The 25725-nt window shown below is 46.9% G+C and overlaps 2 protein-coding genes across 5 annotated transcripts in view; one reads left to right on the top strand and one right to left on the bottom strand.

The window, feature by feature from the left end:
• PDE2A (phosphodiesterase 2A) overlaps positions 1-25725 on the bottom strand; it is a 393922-nt gene that overhangs the window by 8306 nt on the left and 359891 nt on the right. For all 3 annotated transcript variants that reach the window (XR_014525169.1, XR_014525170.1, XM_083499374.1), the window contains 14 exons: positions 24246-24309; positions 20368-20446; positions 17695-17872; positions 16041-16153; positions 15076-15153; positions 13012-13134; positions 12096-12166; positions 10279-10401; positions 9266-9353; positions 8551-8598; positions 7876-7950; positions 6432-6531; positions 4642-4754; positions 1575-1613 (listed from right to left, as the gene is read on the bottom strand). Coding sequence is in view for 1 of the 3 variants with exons in the window: in XM_083499374.1 (XP_083355500.1) it covers positions 1575-1613; positions 4642-4754; positions 6432-6531; positions 7876-7950; positions 8551-8598; positions 9266-9353; positions 10279-10401; positions 12096-12166; positions 13012-13134; positions 15076-15153; positions 16041-16153; positions 17695-17872; positions 20368-20446; positions 24246-24309 (1292 nt within the window). In the remaining 2 variants the exon portion in view is untranslated. The remainder of the gene's footprint in view (positions 1-1574; positions 1614-4641; positions 4755-6431; positions 6532-7875; positions 7951-8550; positions 8599-9265; positions 9354-10278; positions 10402-12095; positions 12167-13011; positions 13135-15075; positions 15154-16040; positions 16154-17694; positions 17873-20367; positions 20447-24245; positions 24310-25725) is intronic.
• The window catches only part of ARRB1 (arrestin beta 1), a 558582-nt gene that overhangs the window by 217742 nt on the left and 315115 nt on the right, over positions 1-25725 (top strand). The gene's annotated exons all lie outside the window — the stretch shown is intronic.

Genomic DNA, 25725 nt, shown 5'->3' with positions numbered 1-25725 from the left:
TTCACTGGAGGTTTTTAAACAGAGCTTGGGTGTCCATCTGTCCGGGATGCATTAGCCATGATTCCTGCATTGCAGTGGGTTGGGCTAGATGACCCCTGAGGTCCCACCCAACTCTAGAATTCTGTGACTCTCCGATCTTTCCAAATCAAGCCCAGAGCCGGAGATAATTCTCAGTTGTTTTTGAATGTGGAGGCATCATTGCAATGTTTCCACGTGATGCTGCAATACAGGAGCACTCTTGAGAGCATGGATGAGTTGAACTCCTAACTCATCAAATGCCCTGGATGTGCTTAACTAAATTCATACGAATCCCAAGTTGGGGGGGATTTTGTCTAAGGAGAAGAGAGCCCTGCCTCAGCAACACGGTCTTCAAAAAACGCTGCAGACAAGCATCTCCTGCGAGTGAAACGATGTCTCTAATTTCACCGTCCGTGGAAAATCTAAGGCTGTACATACTGCTCTGTAACCAAATGTCTCTGAGAAGTTTGTAACAACAACAAAAATAATTTATTATTTATACCCCGCTCATCTGGCTGGGTTTCCCCAGCCACTCTGGGCAGCTTCCAACTGAATATTAAAAACAATACAGGGTCAGACATTAAAAACTTCCCTAAACAGGGCTGCCTTCAGTTGTCTTTTAAAAGTAAAATAGTTGCTTATTGCCTGGACATCTGATGGGATGGCATTCCACAGGGCGGGCGCAACCACCGAGAAGGCCCTCTGCCTGCTTCCCTATAACCTCACTTCTTGCAGAAGGCCCTCGGAGCTGGACCTCAGTGTCCGGGCAGAACGATGCAGAGACGCTCTTTTGGGTATACTGGACCGAGGCCGTTTAGGGCTTTAAAGGTCAGCACCAACTCTGAATTGTGCTTGGAAACGTACTTACAAAACCCTGAAAGTTAAACTTCCTGGAACGAATACAAGCTCAGAGGCAGAGAAAGATCTGCCATCACCCAGTGTTGAATCAGTAGTTTACTGTTGCAATGCAAAGCCAGAGAGGGACATCTGGTGGTGCCGAGCCTCCTGGTTGCCTGGTTTGGAATCCAAACCTTTGCAACTCAGAAAACCTCCAACTGGAGAGGTGCAGGAGGACCCAAAAGTTCTCTCCCGGTTCAGATTGTCATCTAATTCTTTCCCTCTCGTTTACCCATCTAGGATCTGCAGCAGCAGGAGAAGTGGGAGCAGGCAAGGTCTTTTCTCCGTCTCTCCTTGTCAGCTTAGATTATGCTTAGCAAGATCCCGGGCACCCTGGGAAATCTGATTTTCCCAGGGCACCTGATGTTCTTTCTACGAGTGAGATCTGGGATCTGCAGCAGCAGCAGGAAAAGTGGAAGCAGGGAAGAAGGTTTCTTCCTCAGCACACTCTCCCTTTCTCCTTGACAGCTTGGATGAGGTTTAGCAAGATCCTGGGCACCCTGGGAAATCTGATTTTCCCAGGGCACCCGATGATCTTTCTATGAGAGAGACCTCCCCTCCGCCGTTCCTACCTCTGTCAGGCCTTGTAAGGGGTCAGCAAGGATTTGGGCGTGGGGAGAGGTGTACATGCATTGTCTTAGGAGAGTTTTCTTACGTACCAGATCTCCTTGGGAGAAGAACTCCTTGTAGATCAACTCCTGGAAAGCAAAAGTCACAGTTTAGGCAAGTTTTAATTAATTTCCTCAATGTGAAGTCATCTGGCGACCTTCTTCCCTGCTCAGGCGAGCCAGCACCCTTGGAGATATGTGCCCCCGACTGTTTGCCCAAATTTCAGCCTCTGACTCTGACCATTGGTATGCGCTACCCACAACTGTTTCCTCTGCCTGGCAGTGGAGCCCCAGAGTCTTGGGAAGGGTTTTTTTAAAATAATAATAATAATAATAATAATAATAATAATAATAATAATAATAATAAATTATTTATACCCCTTCCCTTCCTGGTTCAGAAAACAGGGCTCAGGGCGGCTAACAACAAATTTAAAACACTTAATTGATGCAACAGAACGCAGCATAAAATACAGTATAAAACATGAATAACAAAAAATTCAGAATTCAAAAATCAATTTAGGGGGGAAATCCATCCAATAAACATTAGATGATCACCAGGGCTAGCTGGCTAAATTAGTCCTATTTGGGCCAGCGAGGAGACCAGGGGAGAATTAGCTGTGGGATCCCAGAGCGGGTAATCTCTATAAAAAGAGGAGGGGGAGGGAAGGAAGGAAGGGGAATAAAAGATCAGGCCAGGTTAAAATTGAAAGCCAGGCGGAATAGCTCTGTCTTACAGGCCCTGCGGAAGGAAGTTAAATCCTGCAGGGCCCTGGTCTCCTGGGACAGAGCATTCCACCAGGTCGGAGCCATCACTGAGAAATTTTCCCTTGCCCTACCACCCAATAGCCTTTTAAAAACAGAGACGTCGTGATTTAAGCTGGCACATTCTGCATGCAAAATTCAGGCTACTAGTAGAGCGTCAATATGGTTCAAACACTATCCAGGGATCCCTAAGCAATTGGCGTAACTCCTTTTCTAACCTCCTGGCAGCAGTGCAACAAGTAAAGCTTTTCGAGGCATAGAGAAACAGGCACCCAGATTTCTGTGGGAAACTCGTAGTCCAACAGCACCCTACCCTCTTCTGCGCTTGCCAGCACAATTAAGTTAAACAGCAAAATTAAAGTACGACTGCCTCTGACTGTAGAGGCAGAGCATAGCCTCTCTCATGGCTTGCAGCCACCCATAGCCTGGTTCTCCTTCAATAAATTGTTTAATCTTCTTTTAAAGCTTTCCATGGTGGTGGCTATCACTGCTTCCTGTGGCAGGGAGTTCCACAGGCATCGTTTTGCTTTTAATTTGCACACCACCTTTCTATATTGATACGCACGAGGCGGTTTACAAGCTGCAAAAAAAACAACAACAAAATGGGCAGCAAAGAACACACACCTAAAAACAATACAGTCGTACAAACGCTTTGGTTCTCAAACTCCGAAAACCCAAAGTAAGTGTTTTCGAACAATTTTTGGAAGCCAAACGTCCGATGCGGCTGTCGGCTATTGTTTCCGAAGCACCTGCACCAATCAGAAGCTGTGTCTTGGTTTTCGAACATTTTGGAAGTCAAATGGACTTCTGGAACGGGTTAAGTTTGGCCCTTTTGTTTTTGCTATTTATTTTACGTTTTTGTTTTTCAGGCGTTTTCAGTTAATTTATTTTTGTGACTGTGTGGAACCCAGTTTAGCTACTGATTGATTGTGTGACTGCGGAAATGGATTAAAGCCCCCTATCCAAACAATGACTATCATCAGTGCAGGGAAGGAAAAAATAATAATTTTTCACTTTTATCATCTACAATACTCTCTTATTTATTTTCTTGGCCAACAAAGTGAGATGAGCGCCACAACCCCAGAGTCGTCCACGACTGGACCTAATGGTCAGGGGTCCCTTTAACTTTATCTTACATTATTGCTTTCATTTTACAGATCAATGGTCTCATTAGGTAGTAAAATTCATGTTAAATTGCTGCTTTAGGGGTTGCTTTTAAAAGTCTGGAACGTATTAATTCACTTTGCATTACTTTCTATGGGAACGCGCCTTGGTTTTGGAACGCTTTGGTTTTAGGGGCCACTAGGGGTGCACCGGAAGATGTCTGACAGTAACATCTCTCCGACCCACATGAGGTAATTAGGAAAAATTCACACAGGATTATAATTGGTGTTTATCTGCTTAAGGAGATTATCAGAAGAGATCATAAAGGGGGGAAAAATATACGAACAAGATGAGATGTGGAAACAGCAAGATAAGACTGGATAGAATTATGAACTTTATTTGGACTGATTTGGATATTAACGCAGTAGCAAGAAGATGATCGGAATGCCCCTTCGGAACTTGAAATATGGGTCCCCTCAACAAAAATTCAAAATTCGGCTTTGTAATTCGGAATTTATGTGATTTGATTTGATTTGATTTGATTGGTCGGTTAATAAAAATTATTTTTTTAAAAAAAGGAACGCTTTGGTTTTGGAATGGATTTCCAGAAGGGATTAAGTTTGAGAACCAAGGTACCATTGTACAAAAAAGCTACAATAACTTTAAAATAAACAACATATCAAACAAATCAATATTCAATAATCCATTAGAACATAATAGTAAGCTGCAAAATGACATATCGGCAAATAATAATGAAACAGTTTACACTTAACAATTCCAATAAATTATAATCAATAAGAATATTGGCAAGTCACAATGCACAAAATACCACAAAACATACAGAAAGAAATCCTGAATCTTCCAACATTCCCCGAGTTCTTGTGCAGGCACAGGCAAACTCAGCCCTCGAGATGTTTTGGGACTACAACTCCCATCATCCCTGACCACTGGTCATGTTAGCTAGGGATGATGGGAGTTGTAGTCCCAAAAAAACATTGGGAGGGCCGAGTTTGCCTATGCCTGAGAGGCAGAAAAACCTTTCTGTTCCTGACACGTCACGCATGATTTTACGCACCTCTGACTCGCCTTTCCCCAGAATTGAAAAAATCCTGGAGGTGGCGACCATTCCTCACGCGGATGCAGAGGTGAAAAGGCTACCTTGTCATCTATGATCTGGTTGAGATTCCTGCATTTCAGGGGGCTGGACTGGATGACCCTGGGGGGCCCCCTTCCAACTCTACAGCTCACTCACCGCGATCTTGCGGGTGGTCTTCCAGCCTTTGGTCTGGTCCGAGAGGTCGCACGAGGTCATGAGGAGGCAGAGCAGGAGGCTGTGGTGCTGCTTGTTTTTGGGGTCGTAGCCAACTGGAAGGGGCGAGAGACGGAGGAGGTCTCCTTTTTTGGACTCCGCAGAGACAGCACAAGGCCAGCGAGACCCTCTCCCCAAAGAAATGAGGCCTGGAAGGTGTGGGGTCTCTGTTCTATCCCCCCCCCATAGCCCTTAGGAGAATCACACCTTGGTTTTAAATGCACTGTAAGGTAGTCTCAGGGACACGGGTGGCGCTGTGGGTTAAGCCACAGAGCCTAGGACTTGCCGATCAGAAGGTCGGCGGTTCGATTCCCCGTGACGGGGTGAGCTCCCATTGCTCGGTCCCTCCTTCTGCCAACCTAGCAGTTCGAAAGCACGTCAAAGTGCAAGTAGATAAATAGGTACCACTCCGGTGGGAAGGTAAACGGCGTTTCCATGCGCTGCTCTGGTTCGCCAGAAGCGGCTTAGTCATGCTGGCCACATGACCCGGAAGCTGTACGCCGGCTCCCTCGGCCGATAAAGCAAGATGAGCGCTGCAACCCCAGAGTCGGTCACGACTGGACCTAACGGTCAGGGGTCCCTTTACCTTTACCTTAAGGTAGTCTCTATGGGAATATATTGTATTTAATTGTGGAAGTATCAGAGTTTTTAGGGGGTTAACCAGGCTGGGATAGCAGGCTGCTTGGGTTTTGAATGTCTTATGTAGATTTTTCAATTTCGTTGTTCTGTATCGGACAATGACAATAAAGATTACCGTATCGCAAGGGATTCAGAATCACACTCCATTGTGTGTGATTGAACCCCCCCCCCAAAAAAAAACCCCAGAACTGGGTAAAAATAAGTATTTGGGCCACAGGAAGAAAGCAGCTATTGTCAGAAACGTGGGATCTGGTCCTGCAATGCCGTGGGTTGGACTAGATGACCCTGGGTCCCTTTCAACTCTCCGTCCCACGACATGGGAAAAGTAATCACTTTTGGGAAGAGGGCCATAAAGATTTCTAATGCAGAAAGACTGGAAATCTAAAGAAAATATAAGCCATTATAGGAACTTTTGATACTTCTGATTAGATGTTATTTTTATTAGATTATTTTGTGATTTTCTCTCTCTTTTGTCTCAATAAATGGTTTTTAATGTTGTATTTCAAATTGCTGCAACCTGCCCCGGGTTCTTAGCACAAAGGGCAGGTAATAAATAATAATATTATTAATAGCATGAGACTCTGAATCCCAAGGTTGTGGGTTCAAGTGCCACATTGGGTGAAATATTCCTGCATTGCAGGGGGTTGGGCTGGATGACCCTTAGGATTCCTCCCAACTCTACAATTTTTTTTTATTCCATGATTTGGTGCTTCAAAATCTGGTTTCTTTAGGACTTTGCCTTTGTTTTCTTTCTAGCTCTCGTGCCCCTAGGGATGTGTCTGAAAAAACGAAGGTGGAGAGAGTAGGGTCTTTTAAGTTTTTTTTGTGTTACTGGAAACCCAGGTTAACTTCTTCTATGGTTCATACCTAATATTTCCTGTGGGCTAGACTGAATTGTGTATTCGAGGAAGATACTTCAACACAAGAAAGCCAACAGATCCCAGCCCCGGGTTCTGTTTCCTTGTCATAAGACAGGAAGAAGTTGTTTGTGTGTGAGAGTTTGTATCTTTTATGTAGGGAGACTCCCTTCCAACTTTAGAAATCTGGTGGCCATGCCCTTCACATCTGGCTCCACCTGGTGGACCCCTGGTTACCTTCTGCCATTTTCTGGAGGTCTTTGAAGATCCTCAAGTGGTGAGCAAGGTCTGTAGCCAGGATAATGTCTCTCATCAAGTCCAGCATCCTTTGGTAATCCTATTGGGGCAATAAGACTGGAAGTTGTGGGGTGGAACATCACCAAAGCAGTCAAGTACAACATTCCCTTCGTATTTTGTGCCCAGAATGGACACACAGGGGAATGTTGCTCCAGCCAGGAGGACTTCCTGTCACACCTGGTCCAGAGCATCCTCCCCCTGCGTGTGACCAGGTAGATGGATGTGACCCTGGGAGACCCTATAAAGGCGCTAGTCACGCAGCCATCTTCCCCTTACTCTCTTGCTCTTGCTTATTCTTACTCTAGATGCCTTTTGCTGTCTGCTGCCTCTGGAAATTTCTACACATCACTTGGGAAGACAGGCGAACTAATACCAGTGTACTGGAAGAAGCCAAGATCACCAGTGTTGAAGCAAGGATTCTTCAACCTCTACTTTGTTGGACTGGTCACGTTGTGCGGATGCCTGATGATCGTCTTCCAAAGCAACTACTCTATTCCAAACTTAAAAATGGAAGGCTTAATATCGGTGGTCAACAAAAGAGGTTCAAAGACTCTCTCAAGGCAAATTCAAAAAAAATGTAGTATAAACACCAACAATTGGGAAACACTGGCCTGCGAGCGCTCCAATTGGAGAACAGCCAGTGTGGTGTAGTGGTTAAGAGCGGTAGTCTCGTAATCTGGTGAACCGGGTTCGATTCCCTGCTCCTCCACATGCAGCTGCTGGGTGACCTTGGGCCAGTCACACTTCTCTGAAGTCTCTCAGCCCCACTCACCTCACAGAGTGTTGTTGTGGGGAAGGAAGGGAAAGGAGAATGTGAGCCGCTTTGAGACTCCTTAAAGGGAGTGAAAGGCGGGATATCAAATCCAACCTCTTCTTCTTCTTCTTCTTTTCCAAGGAATCACAGACAGGAAGACTGAGAGGTGATGATAGAAGATCCATCTTCAGATATCTTAGGGGCTGTTGCATGGAAGATGGAACAGGCTTCTGCTCCATGGCTTTGAGTCAGAAGGAAGCAGATTCCAACCAAATATTAGGAAGAACTTTCTGGCCATGAGAGCCATTTGACCGTGGGACGGACTTCTCCGGAAGGTGGTGGAGTCTCCTTCCTTGGAGTCAGGATGTGGGTGGACATCTCTTAAGGATGTTTTAGCTGTGATTCCTGGTCCCTTCCAACTTTTCAATTCTATATGATACCCTCCTGAAATTATGTCAGCTGCCGGTGACACACGAGACAGCTGCCAGTCATGCTGGCTGAAGCTGATGGGTGTCGTGGTCCTGGAGTGCACCAGGTTGGAGATGACAGAGTGTCGAGAAATGACTGGCTTTAACCATCAATGCTTTTTGCTATGAGACCCCGGGAACTGCTGACCCTCTTCTGACTCACCTTCCGAGAGAAATGATCAAAGATGTTGCAGCCGTGGGTGTTTAAGATGGCGATGGCCTGAGCAAAATGGTGCCTCTGTGCAGAGAGAAAAACACACCCTTTTAGTGTCCCGGTTCCAGCCCTCTGGAATCAGTTGCCAGCTGAAATTAGACAGGCGCCCCGCATCATGTGGTTTAGGAGCCTACTGAAGATATTTTTGTTTGAAGGACCGTCTCCACCCCCATCGTTTTGCCCGGACACTGAGGTCCAGCGCCGAGGGCCTTCTGGCAGTTTCCTCGCTGAGAGAAGCCAAGTTACAGGGAATCAGGCAGAGGGCCTTCTTGGTGGTAGCGCCCTCCCTGTGGAATGCCCTCCCACAAAATGTCAAAGAGAAAAACAACTACCAGATTTTTAGAAGACACCTGAATGCAGCCCTGTTTAGGGAAGCTTTTAATGCTTGACGGACTACCGTATTTTAATATTTTGTTGGAAGCCGCCCAGAGTGTCTGGGGAAACCCAGCCAGATGGGTGGGGTATAAATAATAAGTTGCTGTTGTTGTTTTAAAAGATGCAGCCAGCTTGCTTTCTGCTGCTCTAGGGGGCAGGAACCTCAACACTTTTATTTTCAAGAAGGAGCCAGTTTTCATGCATCCACCACTTCAAACTGCACGATATTAATATCTGTAATAGTTTTACCTCCATCACTGAGCCTTCTGAGCTGTACAGGGCAGCCAAGACCGATTTCTGAAAAGAGAAAATAAAGAGACATCAAGTCAGGGAAGCCAAGGTAAAAAGGTAAAGGTACCCCTGCCCGTACGGGCCAGTCGTGACCGACTCTGGGGTTACGTGCTCATCTCGCTTAAGAGGCTTGGAGCCAGCGCTGTCCGGAGACACTTCTGGGTCACGTGGCCAGCGTGACAAAGCTGCTCTGGCGAGCCTGCACCAGCGCAGCACACGGAAACGCCGTTTACCTTCTCGCTATAAAGCGGTACCTATTTATCTACTTGCACTTTTTAGGGGTGCTTTCAAACTGCTAGGTGGGCAGGAGCTGGGACCGAAAGACGGGAGCTGACCCCGCCGCGGGGATTCGAACCGCCGACCATACGATCGGCAAGTCCTAGGCACTGAGGTTTTACCCACAGCACCACCCGCGTCCCACTAGGGACGCGGGTGGCGTCTCGAAGATAGGTTCTGCTTGAATATTTTTGTTTCCCCTTCACAGTGTTGCAAGGAATGTTCTTTTCGGCAGGGACACAGGCGTGTTTGGTTTGGAAAGACTGCAGAAACATTTTGAATTGGCGCCATCTGCGTTGTTATTTTCCATTTGTACGTTTGTTCTCGGGAGCCTTTTGGACTAAAAGGTGACATATATGTAAACCGTAATGCGGAATAAATAAATAAAAAATCGTACCGAAGCCACCTGGAAGGAGTTGTTGGTGCCTCTGTGGTCCAGGTCGTGGCACATGCAGGAGATGAACAAAGCAAAGATTTCGATGTCTCTGTCGAAGAGAAAAAAAGGAAAAACCACGTATGAGCTGCGGAAGGGCTCTGAGATGCCTGGGCTGCTCCCAAATTTGGCAGTAGAGGAGGCATCCCATATGCAAACCAGCCCCAAGGGAGTTGGAGGTGGCATCTTCACTCAGCCTCCCCAACCTGGTGCCCCCCTGCCAACCAAGCACACCCTCAGATCCGAAGTATTTCATTTTCTTAAAGCAGACAGGGATGGGACCTTGGCAAGTAGCCAGGGAACAGGGGAGCAAGAGGTCAGTATTGGATTCGGAGTCAGGATGTGGGTCCTTAGCTCAGCTGGTAGAGCTTGAGATTCTTAATTTCAGGGTTATGGGTTTGAGCCCCATGACTGGTCATGTTGTGTGGATGCCTGATGATCGTCTTCCAAAGCAACCCCTCTATTCTGAACTTAAAAATGGAAAGCATAATGCTGGTGATCAACCAAAAAAGTTTAAAGACTGTCTCAAGGCAAATCTAAAAAAATGTAGTATAAACACCAACAATTGGGAAACACTTGCCTGCGAGCGCTCCAGTTGGAGAACAGCCTTGACCAAAGGTGTCATGGGCTTTGAAGACACTCAAACTCAGGACGAAAGGGAGAACATGCCAAGAGGAAGGCACACTTGGCAAATCCACACCGTGATCAACTCCCACCCGGAAGCCTATGTCCCCACTGTGGAAGGACATGTGGATCCAGAACTGGCCTCCACAGTCACTTACGGACTCATTGTTAAAACCGTGTTTATGGAAGACAATCTTACTTGGCTACGAGGGATCACCAAAGAAGAAGATACCCCACTAAGCTCCGCATCACCAGGACACCCTCTCCTGTCCCTGCCTCCATGTGCTCTGCGGCTGATCCCTGGTGTAAACTCGGCCCCCCTCCCTTTGGCAAGCAAAGCATCGTCCACCTACTCCAAGTAATTGACGAGCTCCAGATTTTTGTAGAGCAGGTAGCAGAAGTGGGAGACAGAGAAGGCATGGGTCCAGTTGTGGTATGGGGGGTCCCTGTATCCCTTTTTCACCATCAGGCAGAACCTGTTAGGAAACCCCCCCAAAAGAAGCCCATTGGTGAGAATGACACTGGCTATTTTCATTTTTATTTAATAGATTTTGCACTCTGTTTGGTCATAACAAGAAGCCAACTACTAAGTAGTGTACATTCAATATACATTAAAATTCAGGATCAATTCAAACATTAAAAAAACCCAAAGTTAGTCTATTCCTCCCCCCACCCTCAAAATATTCACGATAAAATATAGTTGCATATTAATATACATGTCAGATGCACATGTCTGGGTAGGCATGCTTAAACAAAAAGGTGTTTTTTTTTTAGCCAATGCTGAAAATACAACAGCAAAAGGCCCTGATATCAATCGACAGGGAGTTGCAAAGCGCAGGTGCTGCCACACTGAAATACCAATTTTGTGCCGCCTTGGCTCCTTCTGGGGAAGCGTGCGGGATTTAAATGTATAATGAATTTATACATTTATACATTTGTAATAATGGTGATAAGTCTGGAGTGAAAATTATGTGGCACTCTAAAAAGCTCGGCGGGTGAAACCTAGCCATTTGCAAGACGGTTGTTCCTTTAAAAGTGGGCACCCCTTAAATTGCTCTTTCCAAATAACTGAGTCTGCACAGCCAGCTTGGGGTGTTTGGTTTGGGCGCTCTCGTTTGCAACCCAGGGGCTGGGGAAGCCCCAGCCTTCCTCCTCCCAGTGGCGGGCTGGAGAGTGGAGAGGCAGCCACTGGGGAGAGACCCAGGGCCGAGAATTGAGTCTGGGGAAGAGCCTGCCGCGAGTTCGGAGGCAACTGAGCCAGCGAGATGCTGAGGTGTCTGGCCGGCTCCATCCTCCTGCGTGCCTGGGACTGGGCAACCGGGGTGGGGGGCGCCAGGCGGATCTGTGCACCCCAGCGCCGCATATGCTTAAGACAGCCCTGGAGAGACCCTTGCCCCTTCTGCAGTTCCAAGGTTGTGGCTTATATGCTAGATGGTAATTCATGGACCGAATAGGTATCTAAAGTCATTTGCACATAACAAAATATGTATTTTATCAAAGTAACTGTTACAGCCAGTCCATGCAGAATGTAGGCATCCTATATATAGAAATGAGCAAACCAGGGATATTTCAGGGAGCAGGCTAGGAGGTGCTTACATCACAGGAGCCTACACAACACAAAACACTGTTGCTGTATGGTTTTATTTTATTTGTTTTTTATCTTATATTTTGGAAATGTACATCCAGTTTTTTTTCTTTAAATTTTTTTTGGGGGCCCCCAAGAGAGTGGGGCCCTAAGCTATAGCTTGTTTAGCTTATATGTAAATCGGGCACTGCCTGCAGGTCTTTGGGAACCGGCTGGTTTTTGTTTTTAAGGAAAGTGCTTTTAATAGCACTGTGCTGTTTCTGTTTTTTGATGCTAACTGAGTTCAATTACCTTTTAATAAAGATCTTATACATTTCTGGTCTTTTGTATTTTATCTGTGTTGTTTTGTTTTAAGCCACCTCAAGTCCCAGTCTGGGGGGAAAGCTGGCTGCAAGCAACAGCTCAGTCGGCAAAGCATGAGACACTTAATCTCGAGGTTGTGGGTTCGAGCTTTACGTTGGGCAAAAAGATTGCAGAGGGTTGGGCTAGATGACCCTTAGGGGTCCCAGCTCTACAATTTTGTGATTCTAATGTGTGAGTCTATAAAAGGGAGAGAGAGAAAAGACAGCCCTCTGGACATCCTACCTGACAAGGGTCTGGCGGTTGATTTTGTAGCTGCTGATGAAATTCATGTCCTGCAACATGCTCAGAATGGCCTGTGGAGAAGAGAGAGAGAGAGAGAGAGAGAGAGCGCATTCAGGAGGTGTGCAGAAGCAACCAATCGCAACCTGATGCCCTCCTTTGGACTACAACTTCCATCAGCCTAAGAGGTAAAGGTAAAAAGGCAAAGGACCCCTGGACCAAACTGGGAGTTTGATGGGTGTGGTGTGGGTGTGGCTGGAATGTGGTTTGTTTGGTTGTTGTTGTTGTTTTGCTTTTGTTGTTTTAAGGGATGGCATCCAATTTCGTTGCACTTTGTGCAATGTTGCACTTGTGTAATGACAATAAAGAATCTATTCTATTCTATTCTATTAAGTCCAGTCAAAGGTGACTATGGGGTTGCGGCGCTTATCTCGCTTTCAGGCGGGGAGCCGGGATTTGTCCACAGACAGGTTTCATGTGGCCAGCAGGACTAAACCGCTTCTGGTGCAACGGGACAATGATGGAAACCAGAGCGTATGGAAACGCCGTTTACCTTCCCGCCAGAGTGGTACCTATTTATCTACTTGCATTGGCATGCTTTTGAACTGCTAGGTTGGCAGAAGCTGGGACAGAGCAATGGGAGCTCACTCTGTTGCAGATATTTGAACCGCCAACCTTCTGATCAGCAAGCCCAAGGCTCAGGGGTTTAGACTACATCACCACCTTTGGACTACAACTCCTCTCAGCCCAAGAAAGCACAGAGGGCATATGCTGTAGGGGTGGAGATCTCCCTCACAAAATCTGGAGCCGATTTCTAAGGATCCCTGTGTTTTGCCTTGTTTTGGAAAGTACAAAATAGGTACATCTCTCATTAAAATGCAAACCCAACTGAATTTCTCCTCTGCCCGCCAATGCTCACCATAGATGTGTCATCCTCCGGAAGGGAACGGGGGGTGTAGGTGAATTTGGCAAAGTTTGGGTCAATTTCTGAGACGGGCACGATTCCTTCGTCGAGGAGCTTGGTGTATTCATCATCTGAAACCTGGAAGACGAAGCAGCGCTTAGCTTTTCAAAAGGAAAAATAGCTGGTGCCGCATTATTATTATTATTATTATTATTATTATTATTATTATTATGTGGAACAAGCTATTTTGAGGAGGAGAAATGGTGACGATCAAGACTGCCGGGGGTTAGACTAGATGACAATTGGAGTCCCTTTTCGACTCCACATGAAGATGTACCTGCAAACTGGCCACATTCCCAACTTTAAGCTAAACTGCCAACACTAAGTCACTTGTGTTAGCATGTTCATTTACCTGTTTACCAACACATAGGCAACCTGGTGCCCGCCGGAGGTTGTTCCAGCACAACTCCCCTCAGGCCCAGCCATGGTGGGGGTTGTAGTTCAACAATGCCAGGTGCCAGGTGAGCAGAGGCTGCCATAAGCTGAAATAGGATGACAGGAACCTAGGCAGCCGGCAGCTACAGAGTCAGAGCCATGGTCTATCCACCTAAGTATTTCCTAGTATGGCTGGCAGCAGATTCCTGCATCGCAGGGGGCTGGACTGGATGACCCCACGGGGTCCCTTCCAAGCCTATGATTCTCACTCTCCAAGGTCATCCCCAGCCCTACCTGGGCGGTTGGAGGATGGATGGTGGCTAACGGATTGAGGTTGAATCCTGACAAGACAGAAGTACTGTTTTGGGGGACAGGGGGCAGGCAGGTGTGGGGGACTCCCTGGTCCTGAATGGGGTAGCTGTGCCCCTGAAGGACCAGGTGCACAGCCTGGGAGTCATTTTGAACTCACTGCTGTCCATGGAGGCGCAGGTCAATTCTGTGTCCAGGGCAGCTGTCTACCAGCTCCATCTGGTGCATAGGATGAGACCCTCCCTGCCCACAGACTGTCTTGCCAGAGTGGTGCATGCTCTGGTTATCTCCCGCTTGGACTACTGCAATGCGCTCTACATGACTATGAAGGTACTCGGAAACTGCAATTAATCCAGAATGCGGCAGCCAGACTGGTGACTGGGGGCAGCTGCTGAGACCACATAACACTGGTCCTGAGAGATTTGCATTGGCTCCCAGTATGTTTCCGAGCACAATTCAAAGTGTTGGTGCTGACCTTGAAATCCCTAAACGGCCTCGGCCCAGTATACTTGAACCCCCATCGTTCAGTCCGGACATGGAGGTCCAGCACCGAGAGCCTTCTTTCGGTTCCCTCCCTGCGAGAAGTGAGGTTACAGGGAACCAGGCAGAGGGCCTTCTCGGTGGTGGCTCCCGCCCTGTGGAACGCCCTCCCACCAGATGTCAAGGCAATAAGCAACTATTTTACTTTTAAAAGACATCTGAAGGCAGCCCTGCTTAGGGAAGTTTTTAATGTTTAATGTTGTATTTTTAAAAAATATTTGGCTGGGAGCCGCCAGAGTGGCTGGGAAAACCCAGCCAAGATGGGTGGGGTATAAATAAATAAATAAATAAATAAATAAATAAATAAATAAATTATTATTATTATTATTATTATTATTATTATTATTATTATTATACCTGAAGATGCTGCCTGGGTTCGAACTCAGAACCTCCTGCATGCCAAACAGATGCTTTGCCACTGAGCTACGCTATCAGTATATTGATGCTGGAGATAGCTCAGGTCTACCCCCCTCACATGCCCCCAAGAGGAAGGTGATGCAGCAAGAGGGAGTCAGCTTGTTTTCTGATGCTCCATAGGGAAGGACTTGGACCAATGGATTCAATGAACCAGAAATGCAGCTGAACATTAGGAAGAACCTTCTGACTGTCAGAGCTGCTCAACAGTGCAAAGGTCTCCCTCACAAGGTGGTAGACTTCATTCGAGATTTCTGTACAGAGGTTGGATGGCCACCTGCCAGCGATTCTGGAGCTGAGATTCCTACATTGCAGGACCTCGGGGTCCCTTCTAACTCTACAGTTCTATGATTCCACAACGCGAAAGCAAGCTGGCCTTACCTTCATATGGTACATCATCATCTCATTAGCCAGGTGGCTCCTGTACTGGGCTTCGTGGACCTTCTTGTAGAGCAGAGACTGGAATGAAGGAAAACAAGGGGTGGGGAAATATGTTAATGCAGGGGTCGCCAACCCAGTGCCCACGGGCGCCAAAGCACCCATGAAGGCTTTGTGGTGTCCCCTGTTAGAATTCCTGCTCCGTGATTGCAGTCATGGGATTGTTGTCTATTACATGACGGTGTATGTTTTGACTCCACAGAGTGGGAAGTGACGGAGACAGGATGTTTGTGTTACTGTGTTCCATGAAGTGGGACTATTGTCCTTTGTTCTTTTTCTCTTTGCTGTCTGATGCTAGAGAGAGAGGGAGCCATGTTGCAGTGCTCCGTGTGTTTTTATATGTAAATAAAGTAGATTAGCCAAAATGCTGAGTTGCTGAGGTCTGTCGCACAAAATGCACAAACTCTGCGGATCCCTAAGTGTGCCGGTGTCTGTTGGCATCGGTCGCTGTGATGTTCGGGCTGAAGAAAGCTTTTGAAGCTCCCGAATGAACGACCAGGAGGGAGAGAACATGCCAGTTGGGCATGTGTCTCTGCCAGGGTCCTACTTGAGTGTATGGATGTTTTTGACGTATCTTGAATGCTTTTGTTTTGTTTCTGAAGAAAGCTCTGCAAGTAAAAGCTTGAAAAACCTTTTTATAGGATGGAAACGCATCTCTGTGTTAATGGATCAAAATCTAGGGATCTTCAGCAAAACGGCTGGCTTTGCACCCTCTTTCCTGGAAAGAATATGGTCCGTTGCAGTCTTCCCCAACCTGGTGCCCTCCCAGCTGGCACAGTCGTGGGAGCTGCATCCAAGGCTTCCGGAGAGCACTAGGTTGGAGAAGGCTGGCCCACTGTGAAAGAGAGGTGTATAGCTCTACCCGGGGTGGAGAAAAGATCCAGGGGAACCCAAAGGATCCTGCTTACGTGGGCGATGCTGATGCCACAGTAGATGGAGAAGGCGGTGGCCAGATCCTCGTCAAACTTGCTGAACCAAGGCCCGTTGATTTTGTTCACCAGCTCAGCCACTCCAATGACCTCTGGAAGAAGTGGAGAAGAAGACAACAGGTGAGTTCTTGCATTCGATGGGCAGGAGAAGGAGCACACCCGATTGCTGTGGGATGTGATACATAGATAGCAGTCAAGTACAACATTCCTTGTTTTCCTAGAGTGGACATGCAAGGGGATGTTTGGTCCAGCCAGTTGGAACTTCCTGTTTCCTCCTGAGCTGGAAAATACTTCCTTTGCATGTGACTAGAGGTGGGCGTGGCTTTACCTGTCCAGGTAACAAAAGCACGAGGCACACAACACTCTTTCTCTTTTCCTCTTTCCTCTCTTTGACTTCCTCCGTCGTTGGAGCAGCTTTTTAGCTAGAGATGCTCTGTTGGCTTTCAGCCAGCAGAGGACACTAGGATTATCCCCATATGGGATAGATCCACATGTAACTAAGTCTGCCTTCAGGGATCCAACTGTGAACTGATGACGTGAGTAAACTTCTTTTATATACTTTAAACAAGATTGTGGCATGTTTATTCTTTTAAGAGGGATATAAGGGAACTTAGGTAAAGGTAAAGGGACCCCTGACCATTAGGTCCAGTCATGGCCGACTCTAGGGTTGTGGCGCTCATCTCGCTTTAGTGGCCAAGGGAGCTGGTGTACAGCTTCCAGGCCATGTGGTCAGCATGACTAAGCCGCTTCTGGCAAACGAAAGCAGTGCACGGAAACGCCATTTACCTTCCCACCGGAGTGGTACCTATTTATCTACTTGCACTGGTGTGCTTTCGAACTGCTAGGTTGGCAGGAGCTTGGGTAGAGCAATGGGAGCTCACCCCGTTGCGGGGTTTTGAACCGCCGACCTTCTGATCGGCAAGTCCTAGGCTCTGTGCTTTAACCCACAGCGCCACCCGCATCCCTTATAAGGGAACTTACCAGGAACTTAATAGTGAAAGGCTTACACAAGCCTGCAACCAGCTATCTGCTGTGCGTTTAAAAGGGGAATGTAAAACTCTGATGAGTTATAGAACTTGCTAGCGCAAATTAGGAAGGATATTAATAAACAATATATCCTCTCCTGCCTCCCTGAACATTCCCACAATTGCAGTGCATAGTTAGACTATGGAACTCTCTCCCACCAGAGGCAGCAGTGAGTGGATTAGATAAATTCATGGAGGAGGAGAGGGCTATCAGTTGCTACTAGCCAGGAGGGCTCTGCTTCTGAATGCCAGTTGCTGGAAAAGAGCAGGAGCGGAGAGGGATCTTGTGTTCAAATCCTGGTTGCGGGTTTCCCATAATTGGCATGTTGTTGGCATGATCCTGCAAGCTCTCCTTATGTTTCTCTTTCTTTCTCCCTTCCAAAGGGTGCTCTGACGATGTGCCTTCTTCTTGGCACGTCCAGAGGCAAGGGAGCTGTCAGTTACTCTCGAGTAAGTCGGTGAGCCCAGGTGGATGGGAAAGGGGAAGGGACGTAGATCCTTCTCCCACTTGGGGGAGCACGGAAGACGGGGCACGAGGGGCTTCTCAAACATCTCACCCGCGTGGGGCATTGCGCATACCTGGCGTTGCGCTTCTCCTGCACACTCACCCTGGTTCTCGTCCTTGATGGGGAAGCAGAGGATGTTCCGGGTGCGAAAGCCGGTGCTGTCGTCCACCCCGCGGTAGAAGAGCGGGTGCGAATAGGCGTCCTTGATGTTGAGGATCTTCCCCGTGGTCGCCACGTGGCCCGCGATGCCCTGATCGGCCGGAATCCGGAATTCGTGGCTCTGAGAAAGGAGTCCACAGCAGAAGGAAAGCGGGTTACTCCACAGTCTCGTGTGTGTGTGTGTGTGTGGAACTACCCTCCACCAACCAGCCTTGTTACTGGAAGGGCATTGTTGAGGACTGAGAGGAAGGCCAGCCAATACTCGGCCTTCGGGTCGAAGACAGCAGACATTCTGCCTCAACAGGAAGGAAAGGAGGAGATGGAAGCGCAAACTGGTTGGGAGGAGAAGGGGGGAAATTGATAGAATAAAAATAACAGACGTTCAAAAAAATCAGTGTGGTTTATCCGGAAAACAGGTAATATTAACCAGGAGCAGACTATTAAAAGATACTGAAAATTGATCTGCTTGAAATCTAACGGGATAAATATCTTAAATAAGTGACTTCACCACTGCTTACTTTTCTAATAAAGTGTTATCAGTCAGTAGAGCACGAGACTCTTAGGTTTGTGTCTTCAAGCCCCACATTGTGCAAAAGATTTCTGCATTGCAGAGGGTTGGACTAGATGACCCTTGGGTGTCCCTTCCAACTCTGCAGTTCTGTGATTAGGCTGGTAGACTGCTTAAGACCATCAGAAAAGCCAAATTTCATCTTGCCTTGTGGGGAGGGAGTCCTGGGTGCCTGCATTTGCTGTATCAAAGATAAAATCCCACCAAATAGCTTAGAATTTACCAGGGTTCTCCAAGCCTTTGGCAACATGCAATATATGACTTATTACCTTTCAGCTAATGCTAAATGTCACCTACTTTTGCACCAAAGCGAAAGTCACAAGTGAGGTTTTCAAGTTAGGGGGCAACTGAAGCTCTGACAGCCGCCCAAAATTTGGAGAATTCCTGCCAAGAATTCCTTTCCATTTTTCTCCCAACCAGTTGAGGCTTCCTTCACCAAAGCGTTGGCGTGAAATTAACTACTAGCTTCCACCCAAAGGTCAGTTACTGCCAAAAGCTTGGCTTGAATGTGCTGGGATTTAAAATGAATTTAAATTCTCCCAATTCTTTTTATTTCATTTTTGCAATAATCTCTCCGGATTCAGACGGTGTAAGAATAAGAGAAGGGATGGGAATTGAGTTTGGCAAAAGATACCTGGAGCCTTAAAAACCACACTGGGGCCAAATCCTTGAGACAACCAAAAAATGAAATATTAAAAGCCGTTTAAAAGAACTTACAAGGATAAAAATAAGGTAGGGCCCACAATTATACTCCCATCCCTTTAGTTCAGGGGTGTCTAACCTGCTGCCTTCCAAATATTGTTAGACCCCACCACCTCCCAGTAGTCCCAGTGTGGCCACTGGTCAGGGATGAGGATGGTTGGAATTCTGATCCAACCATATCTGGGGGACCAGAGATATATGAAGCGGGGGGGGGGGGGAGACTCAGGGGAGGGGTTTCCCTTCCTCATTTTTCCTCTCCCCCCTTCAATTTGTCCCTAAAAAACTGGAAAAAAGAATGGGGGAAACTGGAGAAAAATGACCCCCATTTCTCCACTCCCACTCTCACTGTAGCCCCCCCCCACGCTTTCCTTCTGGTGGCCAGGGCCAGATTTAGGTTTGATGTGACCCTCAGCTACAGAAGGTAATGGGGCCCTTTATATGTCCAGCTGTCCTTTGTCAACAACAAATTGTCGCTGTTTCTTGTGTTTGAATAAATGCTATATGGTGATTTATGGACCTAATAGGTATCTCAAGCCATTTGCACACAACAAAATGTGTATTTTATCAAAGTAATTGTTGAACTGAAATACAATTAAGAAGTATATTAATAGTGAAATAATTATTAAGCTCTAACTTAAAATGATTTTTTTATTCATAACAAACTTAATAATGCAAGCACATTGGCATTTGGCAATAACAAAAGTTCCTTTAGAAACACAATTTTCAGAGACTCATAATCTAGTCTCTAAAAACCAGTCTCTATGCAACCAGTCCATGCAGAATGTAGGCACCCTATATATAGAAAGGAGAAAACCAGTGATATTTTAGGGAGCAGGCAAGCAGGCGGGGCCCATGACTTACATCACAGGAGCCTACACAACACAAAACACTGTTGCTGTATGTAGGTTTTATCTTATTTGTTTTTTATCTTATATTTTGGAAATATACATCCAGGATTTTTCCCCTTTAAATTTTTTGGGGGCCCCCAAGAGAGTGGGGCCCTAAGCCTCTTATGTACTGAGTTGAATAGGATCCAAAATGCAGCAGTCTGATTGGTCCTAGAACAATGTAGCAATATGATTGGTCCGCAGGAGCCACCCAATCCAGCTCCAGGTGGAAGTGAATCTACAACCTGATTGGCCTACAGGAGAATCCTGGAATTAGCCAATCATGTGCAGCCCATTGTGTAAATAATGTATACAAAGCAGATATTTGGGGGAAACTCTCATTCCTCCTCTCCACTATGAGCTGAATAAAGAGCATGAAATCCACTCGACTCCGGGTATATTTCAAAGCTAGAGCTTGTTTAGCTTACACGTAAATCCGCCACTGCCGGTGGCCCTTACCTCATCATCCACCACGCCCCCGTCAAAAACCTTGGCCACCAGTTCGTGGCTGCTTCTGTCCAGCAGGAATACAGAACATCTGCAAAAGAACAAGCCCAGGTGAGATATGGGCTCGATAAACCACCGTCGCCAGGATCCTGACCGTTCTCTGAGACAAGCGAGGAGGAACGCAACCTCTGGGCCTGCGCACGGGTTCAAGTGGCGGTGGTGGTGTGAGAAACTGTGAGGTCCCAGAAGCATCACAAGACAACGCAAGTATCTGGTAAAGGAGGAGGTAATTGCCACCACAGCAGAGACACCCAAGGGACTCGTCCCTTTGGGGGCAGCACTTTAGGGACGGAATGAGGGCATGGGTCAGCCCCCCTGTGTGCTAAAAATATGGTTTTGATGGGGGTGGGGTTTGTAATTTGGTGTCATTTATTTGGGGTGGGGTGGTTTTAAATTGTTCTCAAGTGCTATTTGCTAATTTGTATTTGTGATTTGTACTTTTTTGTTTTACAAGGCTGGTTGATATTCTACAGCCTTTTAAAGGTGTTGCGGGAGAGGGTGTTATACTGTCTCATTGTTTTTGCTTTAACCGTTTACTGGTGTGTGTTTTTTACCTTGTATTATTATCCTGAAATCTTGTGACAATATATACCGTATTTTTCGCTCTATAAGACACACTTTTTCCCTCTTGCTGTTCTGGCTTCTGGGATAGCCATGCGAAGCCTCTTCAGGGAAGCAGGAGAGTTCCTCCCGAAGCGCTGAAGAGGCTTTGCGTTGCTTTCTTCAACAACATTTGATTCAGAATATTTTTTTTTCTTGTTTTCCTCCTCTAAAAACTAGGTGCGTCTTATGGTCGGGTGTGTCTTATAGAGCGAAAAATACGGTAACTCTAAAGATAAATACAAATATCTAAATAACTGGGCTGCAGCCGTAAGCTGTTTATTCCAGTTCCCCCGAAAGGTTTCTCTAACTGTTCATTTCCGCATTCTGCCTGAACCTTTGCATACCATGAGTGCCACTTCCGGAAATACAGAGGAATACAGTCGGGGGCAGAGTGTGGTCTTTCAAATTCTAGCAGAGCCCTGTGCGAACCCAACATTTGTCGCCTCTCGCTTTCTGTTGTGCTCAGTTCCCTACATCATAGTTGCAATGCCCTGTGCACGGGAACACATCTTGCTGCCCTAAATCCGTTTCTGATACAATACAATCACAACTTACCATATTTTTTTCTGTGTACAGTGGTGCCCCGCAAGACGAATGCCTTGCAAGACGGAAAACTCGCTAGACGAAAGAGTTTTCCGTTTTGGAGGTGCTTCGCAAAACGAATCTCCTATGGGCTTGCTTCGCAAGACGACAATGCCTTGCGAGTTCCTGCGGGGTTTTTTTCCTCCCCCCCTTTTTTTCTAAGCCGCTAAGCCGCTTATCAGCTGATCCGATCAGCAGATAAGCCGCTAAAAGCCGCTAATAGCGCTAATCTGCTAATCTGTCAATGGGCTTGCTTCGCAAGACGAAAAAACCGCTAGACGAAGACAATCACAGAACGGATTCTTTTCGTTTTGCGAGGCACCACTGTATTAGGTGATGTTTTTTGACTAGTACGAAAGAGGCCGCCCAGCGTTCTCACAGGCCCATATAAGATCAACGTACACAGTTGGTGAGCATTTACGGTTCCCAACCCAAATCCTGCGGAAAGCCATCTAATTCCGATTTTAATTTTATCCTGACTTATTTTTAAGAGGTGATTTAATTACTGTTTGATTTTATATCAGTGTTTATTTTTGATGTTAGCTGCCCTGAGCCTGGTCTCAGCCGGGGAGGGCGAGGTACAAATAGAAGTTTATGATGATGATGTCAAAAAAACTGGGGTCATCCTATACATGGATAGTGGCATGGGGGGAATCTGCGCACCCGCCAGCCAGCTGTTTGGTGGGCACGCAACTCCCCCCCATGTCGCTGCATGAGGCGCATGCCAGCAGTGGCGAGGGGGGAGCAGCTGCCCACTTTGCCAACCCCCAGCAACGGCCCTGATGGAGTGATGGCGTGCGTGCAATTCCCCCTAAAAAAAAGCTCAATGACTTTGGGCCCCCTCCCTTCATTTTCTTTAAATTTAGTCTCCCCAACTAGGGGGCGTCTTATACACGAAAAAATACAATTAAGAAGAAGTATATTAATAGTGAATTTTTTGGGGGCCCCCAAGAGAGTGGGGCCCTAAGCTATAGCTTGTTTAGCTTATATGTAAATCCAGCACTGGTCATCTGCCTTGCTTGGGGAGCAAGCCTCCTCAGTATCCCAGCTTTGGGAGACTAGGGATCTAGTGTGAGATCTTGTGGGAATTCAGATTTGTCCTGTGGGATCTTGCATGAGCACCCCAGAGTCGGTGCTGTGAGCAAGCCAGGCCTCGCAAGCAAGGCAGAGAGCTTTTAAGCAATCCAGCTAGATGGGCGGGGTATAAAGAACACAATTATTATTATAAGTAGAAGGCTAATCGCTGAAGAATTGATGCTGGAGGAGACTCTTGAGAGTCCCATGGACTGCAAGAAGATCAAACCGATCCATTCTGAAGGAAATCAGCCCTGAGTGCTCACTGGAAGGACAGATCCCGAAGCTGAGGCTCCAAGACTTTGGCCACTTCATGACTCCCTGTAAAAGACCCTAATGTTGGGAAAGATGGAGGGCACAAGGAGAAGGGGACGACAGAGGACGAGATGGTGGGACAGTGTTCTCAAAGCCACAAACATGAGTCTGACCAAACTGCAGGAGGCAGTGGAAGACAGGAGTGCCTGGCGTGCTCTGGTCCAGGGGGTCACGAAGAGTCGGACACGACTAAAAGACTAAACAACAACAACAACAGAACCGGAGCAAAAAGAGCTATTAAACTCTGTGTCTTGCTTGGATTTAACTTGTGCGGTTTCAAGCACCCTGCCTTCAGCTACGTATGGTTGAAATAGCACAAGTTACCCGGGTGCAAGAGGTGATTGTGGTGCCTGGTACAGGTTAAGCGCTCATTTCCACGTTATTTAGAAATGGATTTTTGCTGGAAGCAAATAGCGCAGAAATGAGTGCCAAACTAGTGCTATATTCCACTTGGTTTCCACAAGCTTCTTCTGCGTCAGGTGAAAGTTGGAAAAGGATGCGGAAACTAAGAGATAGGGGAATATTGGTGTACTAAAGCCCCCTTTAAAGCACAGGTGGCGCTGTGGGTTAAACCACTGAGCCTCTTGACCTTGCCAATCAGAAGGTCGGCAGTTTGAATCCCTGTGACGGGGTGAGCTCCCGTTGCTCAGTCCCTGCTCCTGCCAACCTAGAAGTTCGAAAGCACATCAAAGTGCAAGTAGATAAATAGGTACCACTCCGGCGGAAAGGTAAACGGCATTTCCGTGCGCTGCTCTGGTTCGCCAGAAGCGGCTTAGTTATGCTGGCCACATGACCCGGAAGCTGTACGCCGGCTCCCTCGGCCAATAAAGCAAGATGAGTGCCGCAACCCCAGAGTCGGCCACAACTGGACTTAACAGTCAGGGGTCCCTTTACCTTTACCTAAAGCTTATTCTAGCTCATTTCTCCAAAACAACCCCAAATTCATTTTTAAAAAACAAAACAAATAACAGGGAGAGGGAACAAACTCCTTGCGGGGGTGAAGCATTGGGAATCCAAAGTCAGTCCAAACCCACACGGCTAAATTCAGAAATGTGTTTGTCCTGCTGTTCCCAAACCACCTTGGAGGCAATTTTCTAAATATACCGACCCATGAAAAGACCCGCCTGGGATCTGTCCCTTGGCCAGAGGGTCTGGTGTCTCAGGCTGGGGGCTTGCTTTCAGGAATGCCAGCCCCCCCTGGCTTCACGTTGCACCAGAGGGAGCTCCGTGCGTCACTGTCGCTGCAGGAGACTCACATTTCGGCGTTGCTGAGATTCCGGGCTTCTGTGATGATCTCTTGCAGCAGCACCGAGACGTCATCTGCGAAGGGTCAGAGAAGCAGTCGGTTAGGAGACCCAGAGGCCACCGAGCGGCTTGTGGAAGATTATTCTTATTCTTGGTTACGGCTGATTTTAATTATATCCCGGCTGGGACTCAAGGAGGGTTGCAGAAATTAAAAGCAAGTCAGAATACAAAAAGCTGGAAACATATCAAAGATGATTGTCGAAAAACAACTGGACTGCAATAGGGCTAAAGCAATATAAAGATCTATGAAAATACAGTGAAAACGGCACAGTGCTGTTGAAAAGCCCTTTGGAAAACAGGCAGTTTTCCAGGCCGGCCAGAATAAAACAGTCTCCCCGGGCTGTTGGCACGACAGCAAGGAAGGAGCCAGTCTGGCTTCTCCAGGGAGGGAATTCCAAAGTTGTCTGGGAGCAGAAACCACCGAGAAGTGCCCCAGAAAAAACGCAGTTTTTTGCATGAGAGCACTGTGGCCATTTTGGGAGCTGTGATTTTGCGCGGTGCCCAAAAATGTATACTTTGGGGGCACCATGTGAGATTTTGCCCTGAAAAAAGCATTTTTTTTGGGGGGGGGAGCGAGAGTGAGTTGTGGGTCACATGTCTCGCCTGGGAGGATGTCCTGGAAGACAGGCATCCTGGTTTTGGGAAGGTATGAGACGGCCCTCTGCCACGTCCCCACCAAGCGGAGATTCAAAGAAGAGCATCTCTGAATATCTCAGAGCCCAGGCAGGAGAAGGCCCATCAGATAGCCTGGACCTAAGCCATATAAGACTTCCCCAGAGGGGGCAGAGTGCGGTCTCCAAAGGCTGATCAATCGCCAAATGACTGATATTTGTGGAATACAGTTTATCTACATTGCAATATTCCAAACAGTTTTGCCTAACAATTTAACTTGGAAGGTACTGGTTCAATAGAGCTCAAAAGGAAGGTTTGGACAATTAAAGATTGGGAGTTGCTGCGCCATTAAACTCCAGATAACAGACTTGGACAACATCCCAGATTGGAACGGAGTCAGAGGAAGCTGCGCTGATAAAAAGGCAGTTGGAAAAATATACACTAACAAAGCTGTCGTTGGCGGATGAAAGTACATGATGTCTGACATGATTGAGAATCGTGGACTCAGGGACGGAGAATTATAAAGCATCAAAATCGAGATGTGGAAAATATGGAAACGAGGAGGAGAGGCAGGACTGAGATGTGGAGATATACTTCAGAGATCCAGACCGTGGGGAGCTCCGAAAAATTAATAATTATAATTTGCTCTTTTTTATTTTAGTTTTTTAAATTTTATGATTGGATATATTAATTGGATGTTTTTTATTGGAAAATCAATAAAAATGATTAAAATAAATAAATAAGCCATACAGGACTTCCATCACTTCTGCTGGAAACTCTAGGCTAAGTTTCTATCCCATCATCTTCCTTCGCTCAGCA

The sequence above is a fragment of the Podarcis liolepis genome (genome assembly GCF_965112155.1).
Source record: "Podarcis liolepis genome assembly, chromosome: 4".
In the NCBI taxonomy this organism is placed as follows: domain Eukaryota; kingdom Metazoa; phylum Chordata; class Lepidosauria; order Squamata; family Lacertidae; genus Podarcis; species Podarcis liolepis.
Note: the sequence above shows the minus strand (reverse complement) of the source record. Positions and strands in the feature narration are given on the sequence as shown.